The sequence below is a fragment of the Macrobrachium nipponense genome, chromosome 12 (assembly GCF_015104395.2).
Source record: "Macrobrachium nipponense isolate FS-2020 chromosome 12, ASM1510439v2, whole genome shotgun sequence".
Taxonomy (NCBI): Eukaryota; Metazoa; Arthropoda; class Malacostraca; order Decapoda; family Palaemonidae; genus Macrobrachium; species Macrobrachium nipponense.
The window spans coordinates 34,292,008-34,311,111 of record NC_087205.1 but is presented as its reverse complement, the minus strand read 5'-3'; the positions used below and the strand labels follow the sequence as shown (position 1 = coordinate 34,311,111).

At 42.7% G+C, this 19,104-nt stretch overlaps 1 protein-coding gene across 1 annotated transcript in view; it reads left to right on the top strand.

The window, feature by feature from the left end:
- Positions 1-17,905, top strand: part of LOC135224482 (AP-1 complex subunit beta-1-like) — a 47,605-nt gene extending 29,700 nt beyond the window's left edge. Inside the window, exon 11 of the mRNA XM_064263486.1 lies at positions 17,732-17,905. Coding sequence (XP_064119556.1) covers positions 17,732-17,890 — 159 coding nt within the window. The 3' untranslated portion in view covers positions 17,891-17,905. The remainder of the gene's footprint in view (positions 1-17,731) is intronic.
- Positions 17,906-19,104: the final 1,199 nt, after the last annotated feature.

Below are 19,104 nucleotides of genomic sequence, written 5' to 3'. Positions count from 1 at the left end.
AAAAATTTATGATTTTTTCGGAAGAGTTGTGTGTGGACGTAAGGAAAAAGTTTTTTTCATAAATTCACCATAAATTGAAATATTGTGCTAGAGACTTCCAATTTGTTGTAAAATGAAGGTAAATGATTGAATATTACTAGAATATAAGAGATTTAGCTTACAATTGCGTTTTTCGACCATTTCGGTAGAGTCAAAGTTGACCGAAGGTTGAAATTTTGGCACTTATCGTTATTTATATGAAAATATTTCAAAACTGATAAAAGCTACAACCATAAGTTGTTTATTGTTGTATTCTACATGAAATTTTGCCCGTTTTCATATATAATACTCCGAGCAACGGCTATAAAATGGTGCGAAAATTATGTCAAAGTGACAAAACAATTTTTGAAATGTGTCGCTGATGCTTTTTAGTGCGAGAAGAAAGAAATTCGTGCTTGCGCGCCTGGGTAATGATAGTAAACAAAACAACGCCTTGATCCATGAGCTCTCAGCATCCCCCAAGGCGTGTGATTCAAAAGTTTTTGCCTAGTAGGCCTATAACTATTTTCCGCGAATTAAAAAAAAAACTTTTTTGTCGACGTACCATACGTCGGTTTGGCACCCGACAGACAATTTTCGTCGACGTTTAATACGTCCAATCGGCGTTAAAAGGGTTATCACCAAGCCGGATACTTGCAGTCTCGGGGAATAATAATGGCCTTATAATTAGTTCTTAAATGGATCCCTATTCAAGTAGATTAAATACTTTTGCATATATCTTTTTACTTACCGGGCTAAACGTGTAAGTCGTTGGTTAAGAATTGTGAGCTATAAGCAAGACACTGGTAATAGTTACCCTAGAACAATCCTTTTGCACTCGGAATTGTTCACCGGATATATGCTATTCTCAAGTCGAGGGTAAATAAGCACCTTAAAGTAATACTAGAATGTTATCCATTCTTTTATCCCAAAACTTTTGCATTTACAGGCGGCCCTTGGTTAGCGGCAGGGGTTCCGTTCCTGGCCGCAGACGCTAAGTGATTTTCGACGCTAAGCGACTTTAAAGCCCACGGCCGCCGCACACCTTCTTTCGAAATTCTAGACCAGTTAACAGTGCCCTGACCAGTCAAACGGCGCCGTAATCCTGCGGTGGCACAAGAAGTAAAATTATATTTATGCAGTATAGCACTGGAATTTACTGTACAGTACATTATAGTATTATAAATACTGTAAAGTGAATAAAGCCTAGCTTTAATCCTTTGGGTGTCTAGAGTATGTAAAGATATAATAAGGTTTTATAAGTAGTGTACAGATAGCTGTACTGTTCAAGTTATGATAATTTGTCTTACGATAATCCGATTTTATGAGAGACCAAATTACAATAGCCTAACTTTATCCCATCTTCTAGTTACATTAGTTCAAAAACAGCAAAAGAGAATTATGAAAGTATGGTTTTAACGTTATACTCGTTGCGTAAACGTGTACAGCCATGAACAACCGAGCGAGAAACGACTTTTTTTTTCTAAGTACAACTGAATTCGATAACATCCGTTTGGCTTGTATTTCAATCATCATACTATAGTACACTATTACCGTAGTTGTTATAAATGATGATGTGTAGAATAGAACTGAGATATCCTAATGTAATAACTTTATTCGCTATAGATCAAAGATCAATATAGATCAAAGTCAATTGGGAAACATACTGTTAAATTTAAACCTAGTTATAACTGAAGCTGAGAAAACTGTTCAAGGATAAAACTCCAGTAAACGTATGCCATCAAACACAACCGTAGATAAAATTGAGATAAAATAATTTTAATCAAAACTACTGTGCTTGAAAGAACACATTTAATGTTGGTTTCACGCCGATATAAGATAAATAATGTAAAGTTTGTATTACGATGATATAAAGGAAAATTGTGAATGGAATCACGTAATTTTTTTACGCAATAAACATGCCGCCAACGTAATCTGTTAACGAAAAAAAATGAGTTCACAATCGCAACAAGACATATTCAATTCATATTTCCACCTAAAAACACGTCGTGTAAGGAAAAATAACCTTGTCTCATATAAGTCAAGTATCTAGATGTTAGTTTATGCTAACTAGAAGCAAGAAAATTTGCTCAGAATTCCGTTAAATATGGCGAAACAAACTCGTATTCGCCATCAGCTGATTTGAAACCAAAACATTGGCTGCTCCGCGGAATACTGGCTTAGATTTGCCGTAGTATTTTATAATACAATAATATGAGAATACATACAATTTTTATACATTCAACTTCCCTGGCAGATATATACTTAGCTATAGACTCCGTCGTCCCCGACAGAAATTCAAATTTCGCGGCACACGCTACAGGTAGGTCAGGTGATCTACCGCCCTGCCGCTGGGTGGCAGGAATAGGAACCATTCCCATTTTCTATCAGATTTTCTCTGTCGCCCGTATTGTAAACGTACATTTGCTGTACCTCCTGACTTGATTTTCGTTTTTCATCGCCATCGATCTTCTGGGCTGTCTTTTGCAGGGAAGTACTGGGTCTTTGGTTCGGCATACGCTTTTATTAACTTTTTAATGAATTTGGCTTCGAAAATTTCGAAGAATATATGACATGTAACTACCGAAATTTTCGGTAGACACTCGCATAGTTTGCAAGAAAGGGAAATATTAATATTAATAAACATTACCTTAATATAATTTATCTAGCCCTTAATCCCCAAAAACCGCACCAAAATTTACCACATTGGCAACCCTGTAACCTCCTATTCTGTCCGCCAGTCGGCAACACTGTCATTGACAGATACAAAACCTTCCCTCAAATCAGTTGTTAACGAGCGCCGTGTTGTTTACATCACGGGCGCTCTTTATAAATTTCCTTAAACATTTTTGTGCCTTTAAAGCTTTCATTATTTGTTAAATGAGACTTTGTGAATTACCACTCACGCATTACATCACAAAATAGTGAATTAACTTTGATTTCTGTTGTGGTTCTTATCTTAAATTATGAACTTTTGCGCGACCCGGAACTACTGACCTGTCCAATTATACAATGGATTGCCAAGATAATATGATGCTTCCTTCTGCCAGCAACATCAGGAACTGCCCGGCTTGTGGGACAAGGATGAGTAGCAGGGAGTATGAACCCCATGACATTTGTAGCTCTTGTCGTGGACAGGTTTGTGACTTGATTTCTCGTTGCGACTTATGTAAGTTCTGGTCAGACGAGGATATGACTGCTTATATGAAACGCCAAACAATCTTGCAGCGTAAAAGATCGGTTAAGGAGAAAAAGAAATCGATTGCTAGAACTGTATCTAACGATTTCTTTGACTTGGGCGCTCATGGTTCTGGCTCTTCGGTTTTGGTATCGTATTATTCCGATTCCGAATTAATTGATGCTTTGCCCCCGGTACAACCGGTAATTAGTGAAGTTATTTCTGATGTAGATTCAAAGATTTTGGCAATGGAAACTACCTGGAAACAGAATTTTCAGACATTACAGCTTAATCTAGATAGAGATATTTCAGCTAAGTTTAACAATCTGTCAGAGAATTTTCAAGAAGCCTTTACTAGAATGTCTAACACACTTTTAGATTCATTTTCAGCTCCTCGTCAGGTACCTGTCGACAGCACCATGGGTAACGGTGCGACAGATACCCCGGCTTGTGAACCCCGTCATGGCGAAGGCCTAGGGGGGATCTGGTCCCGGCAGGTGCCTAACGAATCTTTACCCAACGTGTCCCCTGTTAGTCCCGTAACAGTACCAAAGGGCGCTTATTTAGGAGAAGGGGGGAGGGATATTAGTGTCAGGCCTAAGATAGCTTAGTCGTCAGGATTTTACTTCAGGGGAAGTTTCTAAGTTAGGATCTGACGATGATGATGATGATGATGATGTCGCGGATTCGTGTGATATTGATGTTTCCTCGAATGGATGTCATGATGTAGAATTCAAGAAACTTTTTTATTTAATTTTGAGTTTTCTTCCTCAGGCGAGGCCTAAAGAGCAGAAGCAGCCTCCGCCTCGTTGTATTAACAGAAGGGATTTTTCTTGATGGTCCTTCCCGGTCACAGGAATTTTTACGTTTTCCCTTTGCCCAGAGGTTCGCGAGAGTGAGGGCGGACGTTGCCGCTAAACTTTCGAAGGTGATTGGGGAAGGGAAGAGGAAGCTCTCTTCTCTTCTACGACACCGGAGAGGAGTTTATCCGGTGGCGGATGATTCTTCATTCTTTCGACCCCCCAAGCCAAATCCTGATTTTGTCCGACTTTCAAGTCAACCCTTGCCTTCTAAGGCTTCGGTGTCTGTCTCAATTGAAGATTTTATTGCTATGGAGTCTGTTATGAGCTCCTTACAAGAAGCTCAATCCTTCAATATGTGGGTCCTCGGAGGGCTTTTAATGTATATCAAGGACTCCGGGTTTGTTCCTCCTGATGCTCCTCGTTTTGAGAAATTCTGCTCATCCATTTCAATCGCTTTTGTACATCAGAACGAGCTTGCTGCTTCAATGCAGGCCTTTCTTGTTTCTCTAAGGCGTAACCTGTATTTGTCGCAGTTACCCTCCTCTGTATCGGAGATTCAGAGAACCCGTCTGTTGTCCTCTTCTCCTTTTGGCGATTTCCTTTTCGATATGTCTGTGCTTTCTGAGGTTTTGAAGGAACATCAAGGTGATGCCTCTTCCCAAGCTCACTGGGCCTTATCAAGAGCTTTTTCCTCTGGTCTTCCTCCCGTTCCTTCAAGGAGTAAGCGTAAGTTTAGGACTAGATCTGTACCTTCTGCTCCAGCCCAACAACCTCCTTCTGGCTCTTTTTTCCAGAGTACATCTCAGGTTGCTGGTGCCTCTACTTCATCCTCTGGTGCTCACCCTTTGAAACGCAGGAGAGGTTCTTGGCGTGGCTCTAAGGGCAGAGAAAGAGCTCAACCTCCAGGAGGACCTTCTTCTTCTTCTTCTTCTTCTTCCATGTGTCTGCGTAAGAATTTTCGGAAGTAGGAGTCATCACCTCGCCTGGAGACCGCAGTAGGAGCTTGTCTCTCCCGCCATTGGTCAGCTTGGCAGGGAGAGCGGTGGATGCTTGGGTGTGGAGGTCCTGAAGGAAGGTTACGAGATCCCTTTTGTTTCCAGACCTCCACTTTCCAATCGTCCTCTCGAGTTCAGCAGTTATTCCCCTCACTCAATCAGGGGTCAAGCCTTGGAGAAGGAGCTTTCGGCCCTCTTGGAGAAGGATGCCATAGAGCGAGCTCCTCCTTCTCCCGGGTTTTACTCTTGGATGTTTGTAGTTCTAAAGGCCTCGGGTGCCTGGCGCCCCATCATAGATCTTTCGGTCTTGAACAAGTTCATTCTAAAGTCCAAGTTCAGGATGGAGACGGTCCAGACTGTTCTTTCATCCGTCAGGAGGGGGGACTGGATGATTTCCATTGATCTGCAGGATGCTTATCTGCAATCCCCATCCATCCAAGAAGCAGACCTTACCTTCGGTTTTTCACGGACTCGGGAGTTTTCCAGCTCAAGACCCTTTGTTTCGGCCTCACCACTGCTCCACAGGTCTTTTCTCGGGTGATGGCTCCTGTTTCAGCTATTCTGCATCAGTTAAATGTAAGGATGCTTCGGTATCTGGACGATTGGCTAATCCAGGCCGAATCTCTAGAGAAATGTCTCCGGTCGAGGGAGATAGTTCTGTCTCTTTGTGTCGAGTTGGGCATTCGTGTCAACTTCGACAAGTCCAATCTAATCCCTTGCCAGATCATGACTTATCTGGGGATTGTTTTGAATTCCCAGATTTTGAGGGCTTCTCCCGCTCAGAAACGGATAGACAAGCTTCTGAGTCTGATCGAAGAATTTTTGTCCTCCGTAACGCAGCCAGTTTCTCTTTGGAGGTCTCTCCTGGGCCATTTGTCATCCCTCATCCAACTGGTTCCCGGAGGTCGTCTCAGAATGAGGTCCCTTCAGTCGACACTTCACCAGTCATGGGATTTCGTGTCCGAGGACACGATAGTCGCCTCTTCTCCACAATGTCGGAAGGATCTCCGTTGGTGGATGCAAGTTCACCGCCTCAAGTCAGGGACATCTCTTCTTTTGGTTCCTCCGGACCTAATGTTTTGGTCAGACGCCTCGGATCAAGGTTGGGGCGCACACCTGTGCTCCGAAGCCGCTTCGGGCCTTTGGTTAGAGGAGGAGAGGATCATGTCAATAAATTGGAGGTAACTAAGGGCAGTGTACCGAGGCCTTCTTTCATTTCAGGATCAACTGTTGGAGTCGGTTGTCGCGATCTTTGTCGACAACACCACAGCAGTCTCGTACTTGAGAAACCAAGGCGGCACACAGTCGGATCATCTCACTCAAGAAGCCCGATCAATCCTGTGTTGGGCAGAAGACAGGGGGATTACGTTGGTCCCTCAGTTTATCCTGGGCCATCACAACGTCTTAGCAGACGCCTTGTCAAGACCGAACGAAGTTCAAGGGTCGGAATGGACACTTTGCCAGGAAGTCTTCGACAGCCTCAGGAAGAAATGGCCTGTCACAGTCGATCTGTTTGCCACCCCACTGAATTTTCAGTGCCAGATATTCTTCGCCCCTTACCAGACTCCTCAGAGTGCCGGGACAGACTCTCTTTTGCAGGACTGGGAGGGACTTCAAGCCTATGCTTTTCCTCCGTTCTCTCTGGTGAGGTCAGTCCTCAACAAAGTGAGGGCAACCAAGCATCTGGATCTCACCTTGATCGCCCCCTTCTGGCCACAGAAGGAGTGGTTTCCCGACCTTCTGGAAGCACTGGTGGAACCCCCCATTCGCCTGCCAGAGAGACTAGATCTTCTCAAACAACCCCATTTTCATCGGTTCCATCAGAGGCTCCACATGCTTCATCTTCATGCCTGGAGACTGTCAGGAGGTTCTCCAAGCACGAAGGGTTCTCCTCCAGAGTGGCGCGACAGTTGGCTCTTGCCAGATGGCAATCAACCAGAGTAAATTATCAGGCTAAATGGTCGGTTTACAGACGTTGGTGTAAGTCTCAAGGACATTCAATTTCTAGACCTTCCTTACCGAAAGTAGCGGAGTTTTTAGTTCATATACATCATGACAGGGCTCTGTCACCGTGCATTAAGGGTTATAGGTCTATGCTTTCCTATGTTTTTAAGGCAAGGCTCCCTGAGATCTCTTCATCTTATGTCATTAGAGATTTACTTCGATCTTTTTCCCTATCTCGACCCAGGCCGCAGTGTTCGCCTCCGACATGGGACGTTAACAAAGTCCTTCAAGCCTTAAGGTTCCCTCCGTTTGAGCCTCTGAATTCTGCCAAATTTAGGGACCTCTCTTCTAAGACACTTCCTTGTCTCGCTGGCTACAGCCAAGAGGGTGGGTGAACTGCAAGCACTCTCTTTTCTGGTTGCCAGACATGATTTTGTCATACCTTCCTGAATTTGTCGCAAAGACTGAATCGTCTGATAATCCCATTCCCAGGTCTTTCGTACTGAAGTCGCTGGTCGACTTTGTCGGTAATTTAAATGAGGAATTAGTTCTTTGCCCTGTTAGGGCGCTCTCATGCTATTTACGCCGCACGAAGGACATTCAGGGTCGTCCCCGTCATCTGTTTGTTTCACCCCGAAATGTCAAGAGACCTATTTCAAAGAATGGTGTATCCTTTTTTCTCAGAGATCTGATCGTTAAAACTGGTGGTTCGGCTGCCGGGGAAGACCAGACGTCGAGAGCACACAGTATTAGAGCAGTTGCTACATCAGTAGCTTTTATGAAGAACGTCTCAGTCGCCAAGGTGCTTGAGGCGGGGACTTGGCGTTCTAATTCTGTTTTTGCCTCTTTTTACTTGAGGGATATTTCTCTAGTTCTAGGCGACCTTTGTTCTTTGGGCCCGTTGGTGATGGCAGGACAGGTCGTCAGACAGGAGAGTTAGGTAGTCTTCCTGTTTTACGTTTGGTTGCTACCTGTATATTATTCATTAATTTTTGTTTTGTTGTATATTTTGTTTTTGTTTTTTGTATTATAACCCATGGCAGTTTTTGACGTAGTTATAATGGGAATTAGGCAGTTTGATATTTAGGTGTTGATGACAAGGACTGACTGCTTGGCAACTCATGCTGCTTCCATTGTCAGTTTGAAATGGTACCAGCCACTGGGTTGTCGGCACTGGCGACTACGCTTCTCCCAGAGTCGATGCCGACCTAGGACTAGCCACTGGTTCCCTTGTCCTGACGACTCCTGCTTCTTCCATTGTCCTGGACAGGGAATTAGTCGATGGATCGTCTGCTGTCATCCGGTGACTCGCTCACCATCTACTTTTTGTCTCACCTGTTTTTTCGGAGTCAGACACTCGTGCGAGATAGGCGACATTTAGTAGCCCTGAGTTTCTTGTTGACGAAGTCGGTTGCGTTGATACACCCTCGATGATCGTGTAACATGAGACCAGGTTGGACTGTCAGGCATTCGTCCTTCAGGACTGAATCGCCTTTTTGCTCCGCGCTCCTTTTCTCTTGGCACCAGAAAGCTCGAGTTAAGAGTTGCTCATGAGCCGATTCGTTGCTGGCGACGTTGGGTTGCGTTGATACACCCCCAAGGTTTGCTTAGCTTTGAATCGCCCAGACAGTCCAGACACTCATCCTTCAGGGAAAGAATAGTGCTTGATAGTCTTCAGGGTGCAGCCTTGCTGTCCTTGATTCGTCTGACTGGTCACCTGGTCGGCCACCTGACTTTAGTACAGACGGACTTGACTATGCACTTACTCCTTGTCCTGTGCTACCGCAGTTTGGCGGCATTATGGTAGGAGACTTTGAGTTGTTAGTATCTTAGACCTTGGGTTGAGTTTTGACTGCCTATGATATATATTTCTTTGATTGTTTTCTCCTATTCTGTCCGAAGGGGAAATTGAATTCAGATTCCCTCCTTTTCAATGTGGTTAATTGGGCTAGATAAATTATATTAAGGTAATGTTTATTAATATGGAATTTTTATTCTAAAATTAATATTAATAATACTTACCTGTATAATTTATCTAGTCCCACCCATCCTACCCCACGATCTGCCTATCACAACTGATTTGAGGGAAGGTTTTGTATCTGTCAACGGCAGTGTTGCCAACTGGCGGACAGAATAAGCGGTAACAGGGTTGCCAACATGGTAAATTTTGGTGCATTTTTGGGGGATTTAGGGCTAGATAAATTATACAGGTAAGTATTATTAATATTAATTTTAGAATAAAAATTCCATATTTATTCATTAATTCGTTTAATAAGTGTTAGAATTTGATTGAGGAAATATAAAACTCTAACTTCCTACTTTAGGAAGTCAGAAAAGCATATAACTAGATACGCTTCCTTTAGAAGTTTTAATAGCTCTTGTACTAACGAGCAGTTAAGAGTATTAACAGTACTAGTAGTGTTGCATCCTCATCACCTTCGTACTTCACAGAAACTACAAATTCATTTTGCAATTTGAAGACAAATGGATGTAGCTCAAAATGCGAGCTATTAAAAGGTAAGAAGTGATTATAGTGTTCCCCATTGCAGTGGAGGGTGCGTCTGATCGGCTCTGTCTCGCTCCCAGGCCCAGAGGAGAAGGAATGTCGAAAGCCGTACGGAGGTTACAGAGAATCCCCCCATCAGGCGTCCCCTCAGCAGGATCTGTGACGACCCAGACTGCCAAGGATCGCCATTGGAAAGGCATCCTCAAAGAGTGCGTCTTAGAGTCCGATTCGTCATTTTACAGACATGTTTGAAGTTCGAAGATGCGGAAAACAACTCGGACAAGCGTCTTTATTGTCCGAGGCGGACAACCAGAGGTGCGGACAGAGCGAGTGTCCGACGTGGACAGAGCGAGTGTCCGACGCGGACAGCTCGGACAGAATCGAGTGTCCGAAGTGGACAGCGCCAGCCAGGCGCCAGGTGCGGACAGCCCGGACGGGGAAAAGTATTGTACGCGGACAGCGCCAAACAGGCGCCAAGCGATAGACACGGACAACCTGGACAAGGCGGACAGCCCGGACGGGAAAAAGTATCGTACGATATTCCAGCCGGGCGCCAAGCGCCAGACGCGGACACTCTGGACAGGCAAAAGTGTCGTACGGGGAAAGCGCCAGCCGGGACTCAAGCGCCAGACGTGGACACTCCTGACAGGCAAAAGTGTCGTACGCGGACAGCGCCAAGCGCCAGATGTGGACAACGCGGACAGGCGACACTGTCCGAGGCGCACGGAATTCCACGCGGAACTTTCCAGACGCGCGGAACCTTCCACGCAAGTGGAACGTTCCAGGCGAGAGTCGCCTTCAAGACGCGCGGAAACATTCCAGGTGCTCGGAACATTCCAGGCGCGCGGAACTTTCCAGAGACAGACACTGTCAGGCGCAAATCGCCTTCTAGAGTTCTTCTCTTCTTAGTTTTTAGCAGGATCAGCCTTCTCCAGGCATAGGCGCAAGATGTCGCACAGGCGGCCTTCGCTTTTGTCAGAATGATTCTGATACTGAGAGAAGCCTTTCTCCAATATTCAGATGACTGCTGTAACAGGCAGTTCCTCTCAGCGTGGACTCTCTCCTTCATTCATACTCTTCCCTCATTATGACGAGGCAAGAGCTACGGGAGTCTTTTCTTAATAAGAATCTCGTCTATTCGGCGTTGGAGAATGATTGCGGAAAGGGAACATCAATCTTCCTTCCGTAAGCTCAATATATAAACAGGAATCCTGTCTCTTCCGCGATTTCTGTGGAAATCACGAAAACTTAACGAGTTCCTGGATTAACTTCCTTCCTTAGGGAAATATTAAACGTACGTATTGTCAAATAAGTGCATAACACATAATTGACAAAAAATGTATACTCTTTGTATCTTAATGGATTAGTTCTCATTGACAAAGATCTCAATACATCTTATCGCGCAAGCATATAAGCTCCCTTGGACAAGATTCGGAGGAGCTCTCATTCATTGATTAGAGGCTCTTCCAAGTAATAGACGCGTAGAATACGTCCTTTAAGTCTTATGTCCAAGAGAAGGGAAGCTCGAGAGATTCTCTTCGATCCTCGGTTCTCACTTGGGATCTCCTTCGCCTAATACTAATTCGTTCTATTGACGAAAAGAAGGAAGATAGTAAATTTTTCCATTCTCTCTCTGCCTCGGAGAGGAAAGAATGTAGTAGAGAATTTGCTGTATAAGACTACTGTATGGTCAAGTCATATGCGCATACCGTAGTTACCTCTATGGTTGGTAACTAAATTCCCTGTATCCTTCCAGGAGTTTCCTAGGTAGGGACTACGCTTAAAGGGATTGTTAAGAGAACACCGACTCAGCTTCTGGATTTAACGAAGTCTTGTTTCGCGTAAATATGCATTAGTGAGAGCTTCCTGAGGCTTGATAATAATTTTATCATATTCCTTCATTGAATGGAGTAGCTGGCAACTCAGGAAGAATAAGGCGAGACGGCGAACGGAGACTGCTCACTGCTATCGCTTAGACCAACACAGTAGCATCTAGTTCTCGATCATGATCGGTCGGTTACATCTCTCTCTCCTACAGGATTGACTGGCTAACCGTATCTCTCCCCTACAATCACGGACTTTGCCTCGGATTGAGGGGATTTGTAGGCAAACATGAATAAACATTGTGTGCGTTTTTGCTAAGAAGCTTTCAATAAGAAAGACATTGCAACCTTTCAATGCTGTTTACCGCAAGGTAACAGAATACTAATAGAGGATTCTAGCGCAGCAGAGCGCTATATTATATAATGCTCTCATGCTTACGAAAGCATAGCTTATTAGAGAACATGCTTAGTGAGAAGATGGATGAGTCTGATGGGAACCATTTTCTTTGGACAGAATTTTGTTTCCCTGAATGGACTATTTTACGCTTGTAAAGTTTTTTTTTTTTTTTTTTTTTTTTTTTTTTTTTTTTTTTTTTCCCTACCAAAAATGGAAATAATGGTAATGTGTTTATTTCACCCTCATAGTAGGGTAAAATGGTTTTGTCACATTGTGGTCACGTCCCAGTTGACAAATCATCTAGAGCGCACCAGCTACATAGGTCACGTCCTTGCTGGCAACTCTAGTGAAGCATAAACAGCATTCGGTGTCTAAACAATACCTATATGATCTGTCACATTGTGGTCACGCTCCCCATGACAGTTCATTAGAGAGCACCAGCTACACAGGTCACGTCCTTGCTGGCATCTCTAGGAATGCATTACCCGAATTCGATGACTGTATGTAGGATCTAGTTGCATTGTGGTCACGTCCCAGTTGACAGATCCTCTAGAACTCAACAGCTTCACAGGTCACTTCCTTGCTGGAGTCTCTAGAAAAGCAGACATACGAGAGGGTGCCACGTACCAAGACAGAGGTACAGAAGTTCTGGCACATAGTCTTTAGAATTGCAAGTAAAAATTATTGGACTTGATAATTTCTCGATATAGCGAGTGTTAACCGAAGGGTTCAGTAGCCTCTCTGACAGCAGGCTCGGTAACATCACGGTTCGTTCCTGATTTCGTTCCCCGTCTAACTGGAGGGGTGTTCGATCCCAAGGAGGGACGAAATGATTTTTTCAAATCAATTTGACTAATTCCACAGCTCTCTCATATCTCAAGGAGCATCGAGAATCTCTTTTTTTCGCCTCTGTTTGTGTTAACAAGAGAGAACCTGTTTGGAACACAGACACGGAACGTAACGATCCTTAAGAGGTTCGCTGCACGATGTTGCACGTCCGTGAGAACCTTCTCGATCGACGATATAACTATTGACTTATGTCTAATCTTAGTTGGAAAGAGAGTTGTGGAAACCTGCGAGATGTCTTGTTCATAGATCTCTTTGTAAGGTGGAAGACAAACAGGCTTCCTCTAGACTGCTTCCTTATTCTCGAACTAAGAGAGGTAGCAATATACGCCATTTTTAGTTTAAAAGGGGAATAAACTTTAGTCTTTTTTCCCCTAGATATATAAATTCTTAACAGATATTAAGATAAATGGGCGTCAGAGGAAGAGAGGATGATACTTTATGCCTCATTTTGGCCTTAGAGAGGTTGGATTCACAGAGGTCACGTTCTTCTCACAGCATGTTTTGGAAGGTTTTTTCCAAGAGAGTCTGGATATTCTATCAGCATCTATTATAAATGGACCTTAACAACCTCTCCACTCTGAGTCTGTCCGCGTGCAGACTGACCAGAAGTGGACATGAATGAGAGGTTTTTTCAAGGTAAAGGACAATAGTCATGGCCAAGACATAGAATTGCTGCAGATCGTGCTAGATGGAATGAGGAAACTGTCCTCTTCCGATACCTCTGTGAACCACATAGCGGTTTTTTCTTCCCTTTCAGAGGGAAGAATTACCTTTGTATATATCTGCTATCAAAGAACGCAGTAAAAGGCTATACTCTGTCTCTACAAGGGGAATTAGAGATAGCAGAGGATTAAGATCTTCGGGATCTTATACAATACCTCAATACGACAAGAGTAGGATATCATGTACTTCGAATGGGATCTTTTTGTGGCCACAGATTCCGTGTTCCAACAAGATGGAACTGCTCCTCATCAAACTTCTTTGAGAAATTTTATGGGGGAATTCTTTGTTTCTCTTGGCCCTAAACGACCAAGAAGACGAGTGTATTTTTTGTGCATTGGAATCTCGCATCAGATTCAATGGAGACTCGGCAATGGGTTCTTGCCAGCATAGTATGTCTGGCAAAAGAACTAAAACCCTCTATTCCTGACTCAACGCTTTCAGATATAAGTTTCGTTGCCCAGGCAGGGTACTTACGTTTTCATCTACAGAAGAAGAGATGGTTTAAACGTTTGCCTACAGAGTCTTTGGGGTGCTATGAGGGCTCGAAATGCTTCCCAGAAGGTATTCAGAGGGATACAATAAGAGCTAAGAAATCAAGGTTCCACCCAATTTCAGCTCGGAGTCTCCATCGACTTCCAGACTCCTTCCCTTCCTTCGGGCAAGGATAGGGAAGATTCTGCAACGAGAAACCTCATCAACATGTAAGAAGAGATCTCGTTAGCAATGGAAGTACTCACGAAGGATCCTCCTCGGAGGAAGACTCTTCTCTCTCGTACTGTTAGATATCCTGTCGTCTACTGGATGTAGCTGACTACAATCACCTCCCCTTGCCAGAGGCCAAAAGCTCAAAGGGGAAGAATTTCTTCCACCCTTCTCCAGTCTCGGACAATGTAGCGCCAGCCAGGCGCCAAATGCCAAAACAGGTGAAAAATGCCAGAGGCAGACAGTTCCAAGGAACACTGTCATGGTCTGATGCGGAGAAGGAGCGGGCCTCCAACCTGGCGCAAATACACCAGAGGCGAACAAATCGGACAGATAAGTGTGTCTGATGTGGACATCGCCAGACAGCCTCGAGAGACTACCAAGCTTGAAGCTCCAGCAAGTGTGGAGGAGCCAGCCAGGCGCCAGGCACCAAAAAAAGCGCCAGCCTGGCACAGTACGCCAGAAGGGCCAGAAGCGCCAGCCAGGCGCAATGCGCCAGAAGCTCCAGAGGAGCCAGCCTGGCGCAATGCGCTGGAAGAGCCACAAGCGCCAGACAGGCGCGAGGAGCCAGCCAGGCGCAAGGCGCCAGACAGGCTCCAGGCTTCATCCAGAAGAGATCCATATCAAAGAACACCCTGGTCTTCTTTGAGACAAGTGTGATCTCTAAAGCACTTCATAAGTGACTTGATGATTCCTTCAAACAGCTGAGAATTAAAAGCGCATGAAGTGCGAGCTTTTGCGAATTCTTGTTCTTTCCATAACAATATGTCATGAAGGACATATTAGCTGTCACATACGGGAGATGCAACTCTGTGTTGACTTCCCATTACACGAAGGATGTCAAGTTAACCTACGAGAGATCCTTCTCTCTTGGTTTATACGTGTCTGCGGATACGTTGCTGGGATAGGGAGCCGACACTGATCCTTAACAAGTGAGTTAATTTTATTTAACGTAGTATTTTTTTCTTTGGGTTGTTTGAAAGGAGTTTGGGGATAACTCTTTTCAAATTAAGCACTAACCCTCGTGTTAGGATCAGGTGATCGGGACCGGTGTTGTGCTCCTTAATTATGCCACTAGGCATAAGTGTATTGTCATGTAAGTGGATAAGACCCCATTGACAAAGGCCATTAGGTTTTGTCGAGTAAGTGGATAAGACCCCATTGACAGACCTACAAGAACTCTTAGCCATTGGTCACATCCTCGCTGAGGCTCTTGAGACGAAGCAGACTCCTAAGCAATAGCTAGGAATTCAACCCTCCGTCCATACAGATAGGAACCAAGGTTTTATTTATTTATTACCTACAATGTATGTTGTTTACCTGTCTATTCAGTAATTAGCTGTCTCTTACCCTCTGCCAAAGGTGCCAATCAGCCACGTATATATCTGCCAGGGAAGTTGAATGTATAAAAATGATATTGTCATGATACAATAAAGTTTTATACATACTTAACTGGCAGATATATACTACAATTAAATGGCCCACCCAGCCTCCCCTCAGGAGACAGGTGGAAGAGAAAATCTGATAGAAAATGGGAATGGTTCCTATTCCTGCCACCCAGCGGCAGGGCGGTAGATCACCTGACCTACCTGTAGCGTGTGCCGCCAGGTAAGTGTGTATAAAACTCTATTGTATCATGACAATATCATTTTATTGGATACAGTGAATTAATGTATAACTTTTTAAAGGATTTATGGAAAAGATGCATAACTGATAAAATAGCACCATGAATTTTTCGGAACAGTGGCGGACAAGAATGAACATGAAAAAACATCCTCTGACAACGTGGAGGGTAGTTACAAAAGCTGCCTTAATTTGTATCATATTTATGTACAAAAATAAAAATACCCTATACGTAAGACTACATTTTACTGTGACCTGTAAGAATTCCAATGTAACCTCCTTCGTGAGGAAGAAGAAGAAACTTCTCTGTCCTGTTGGGGCAATTAAAACTTAATCAGATAGGTTAAACCTAGAACATCTTTATGTCACCCTTTTAGAAACCTAGAACATCTTTGTCAAAGTTTAATCCTGGAAGAGGCTAAGTTAACCTCTTGTTTTGTGGTTTTAGGAAATGTAGATGAAGTTGTCAATGGTTTAGTTAACCTTTTGTTTTGTGGTTTTAGAAAATCTAGCTGTCTTTGCTAATGGTTAAGCTTGAAGGCAAAGTTAACCTTTTGTTTTGTGTTTTTAGAAACTTATAACGTCTTTGTCAAGGAACACGAGGTCCTCTGTGACGTATTTGATTAGGCTATTGCATGAGAACTAGCTCCATATCTTCTACCTTTATTGAAGGTTAAAATTCATATTGTGAATAGCAGATATAACTTCATTTAGTGTTAAGTCAATTTGTCGCTTCAGAATAGGATTGATGTGGCGCAGTATAAGTACAATTTAGTTTTACCTGCTCACTACCTTAAGTATATAGAATCGTGTTTGAAAACAGTAAAGCTCTTAATCCACTACTAGTAGTGGGTAGTCTTTTCTTGAACCGAAGAAAGAGCAATTCTTTGGTCCTGGGTTATAATATTTGAGTGAGAAGGTATAAATTTTGTACAGGAGCATACTTTTGTGTCATAAAGGTATTTATTTTAAGTGACTGTTGTTTTATGGGGCTTTTTGACCCAGGCACAGGGGTCCCTTCATACCGCTTCTGTTTCATTCTGGCTGAATCAAAGCGTTCTCTGCAAGGCTGCTCTTTGCTGCACATGTATGGAAGCCTTGCTCCCTGAATGGAATCCAACTTCTGGTGATAGTAAAGTCCAGAAAGGATTCCGGATCAGGTGAGAATGTTTTGGGTTTCATGCAAGAAACCTTTAGCTCAAATGGCTGAGCAGATTTTTGTCTAGCTGCACTAGCCACCATCCTCTTCTTAATGTGGGAATCAGCTAATTTTAGCAGTAGGTAAGATTCATCACAAATAATATGAATTTTCATAATAGAATTATAGAATTTATTATTTGCATACTTACCTACTGTTAGAATAGACCCCACCCAGCCTCCCCACAACTTATTGGGCTCTCAAGGAGAATTCTGGCAAGGGGTAAAACATTGGAAACATACCTGGTGGAGAACAGGTAAACTAGACAGTCATCCGGACAGCCATTCGATGTTTTGTTTGAATGCCAAATCGCCTAATCGGCACAGAGATATAGCTAATTTTAACAGTAGGTAAGTATCCAAATAATAAATTTTATTATGAAAGTATATATTTTTAATTTGTATTTTTGATAGCTAAAAAACCTGAGATCTTAACATTGACTGCCCACCTCTAGCCACCTTTATTATCTTATCTTTTTCTGGGTTGGAAGAAAGACTAAAAACATCACAGGGTTTAAGTGTGGTCTCTGACCTGCTTCCGCCTCGTCTACTTAGTAGATGCCAGATGCCACAGATTCTTTGCATTTACAATTTTTTATTGCTTTTAACCGGTTTCCAGCTGGCACCAGAATATATCCTAATGTTAAGACTGAAGAATTGTAATGTATGAAATATACAAATTAATTGAAATTTTTCACTTTTCACATATTTCTGGCTAAGAACTGTTACAATTGAACTCCTTTGTATATTGTTAAGGTGTTTTGTATTTAATCTTAATTGTAAGCAGGTGATACTTAAGAAGTATGTAATGGTGATCTAGATGCATCAACATTAGTTTGTGATCAGTAGGAAAACTCAACTCTTGAAGAATGTATATCTATAACTAAAGTTTGTCAGAGTGATAAGATGTAGCAGGTACGTAATATTGAATTTTAGCTTGGTATACATTTAGTGAACTATTTCTCACCAACAGTCTTCTGGAGGTAGTGACAGTGAATCCACCGGTGAACAGCCACAGCAGCCCCAACCAACCGTTATTCCCAACCAGGACTCGCTCATTCCAGATCTTCTCAATATGGACATCAATGCTCCTCCGGTGGTACCCCAGTCAACTCAGCCAGGTAAGGGATAGTGAAGATTTTATAAAAATCTCTTGAGTTTGTTATTTTGCTTTTGGTTTCTTTTAATGTAGTTTCTTGTTGCTAGGTAAAATACAAGCTTTGACAGTAACTAAAGCCATTGGCTGTGAGCATAAAAAATTGCTAGATTAAAAAGCTATTTTGGTAAACCATAGGTATCTAATTATTTAATAGCAAAATGTCTGTCATGTTCTTTATAAAGAAGCTGCTTTTAATTGTATGAATGTCTTGTTTAAACAATATGTAGGTTGCATTATATTTTATGAGAGTTAAGTGGCTTAAATGAAGGTATGTATCCCAATTTTTTTATGGTATTTTGAGAATCCTATCAAATGAACAGTTTTGTACTCTTCTTGTTCAAGAATGGTGACTACTTCCCTATCATTTTTCATCTGTAAGAAAGTGAATTACGGTTTGGTATAGTACAGTATTTGAAACTTTATTAGATTAATTGCATAGAGGCCTCCACATACTTCATGATGTCAGATAGCTCTAAATAAATTGGATAAAATCTGTTAACTCCCATGCAGAGAAGAATGGGGCTTTACCATCTGCAGTGTGCCTGACCTGCTCACCATAGACGTGATCCATTCTGTGTATAATTCCATACCTCCCTACCTGTCCAACTTCCTTAAATTTTCTGTGCTCCAGGTTTCACCTCTCCCTTAAAAGCAAGCCCTCAGGGTGACCCCTTACTAGACATACTGTTAGCAATGCCCCATAGAGCAGGGGTTCCCAACTTAGGATACATTTACATTGGATCTTTGGGAATAGCCAGTACAGTGCAATACATGATGTAATCTGCATTGAGATTGCACAATATTGTCTTATTTTTTTTAATTTCCCCATTTTAGTAAGCAAAGCTTTACTTACATTACATGAAGAGTATGGTGAATATCATGTATTTTTCACTATTATGGAACTTCCTGAAACGGTAATCTGTACCGGTAGTGGGTGGCACAGTGACTCTGGCTTGAGTCACTCAGTCCTGCTGAAACTCACAGCTGGTAAAGGTGTGACAATATCACTATCAGTTTCATTGTTTTTCTTTTTCATCTTTAATTTTTAGGGCGATACAGGAATCTATAAAAATGCCCAAGGGGTACAGAAGAACAAAAAGGTTGGGAACCACTGCCATAGAGAGAGATTGGTTTATAAATATGTAATGTAGGGAATTGAGAGGTTGCTACTTTTCAAAGGAAATGTG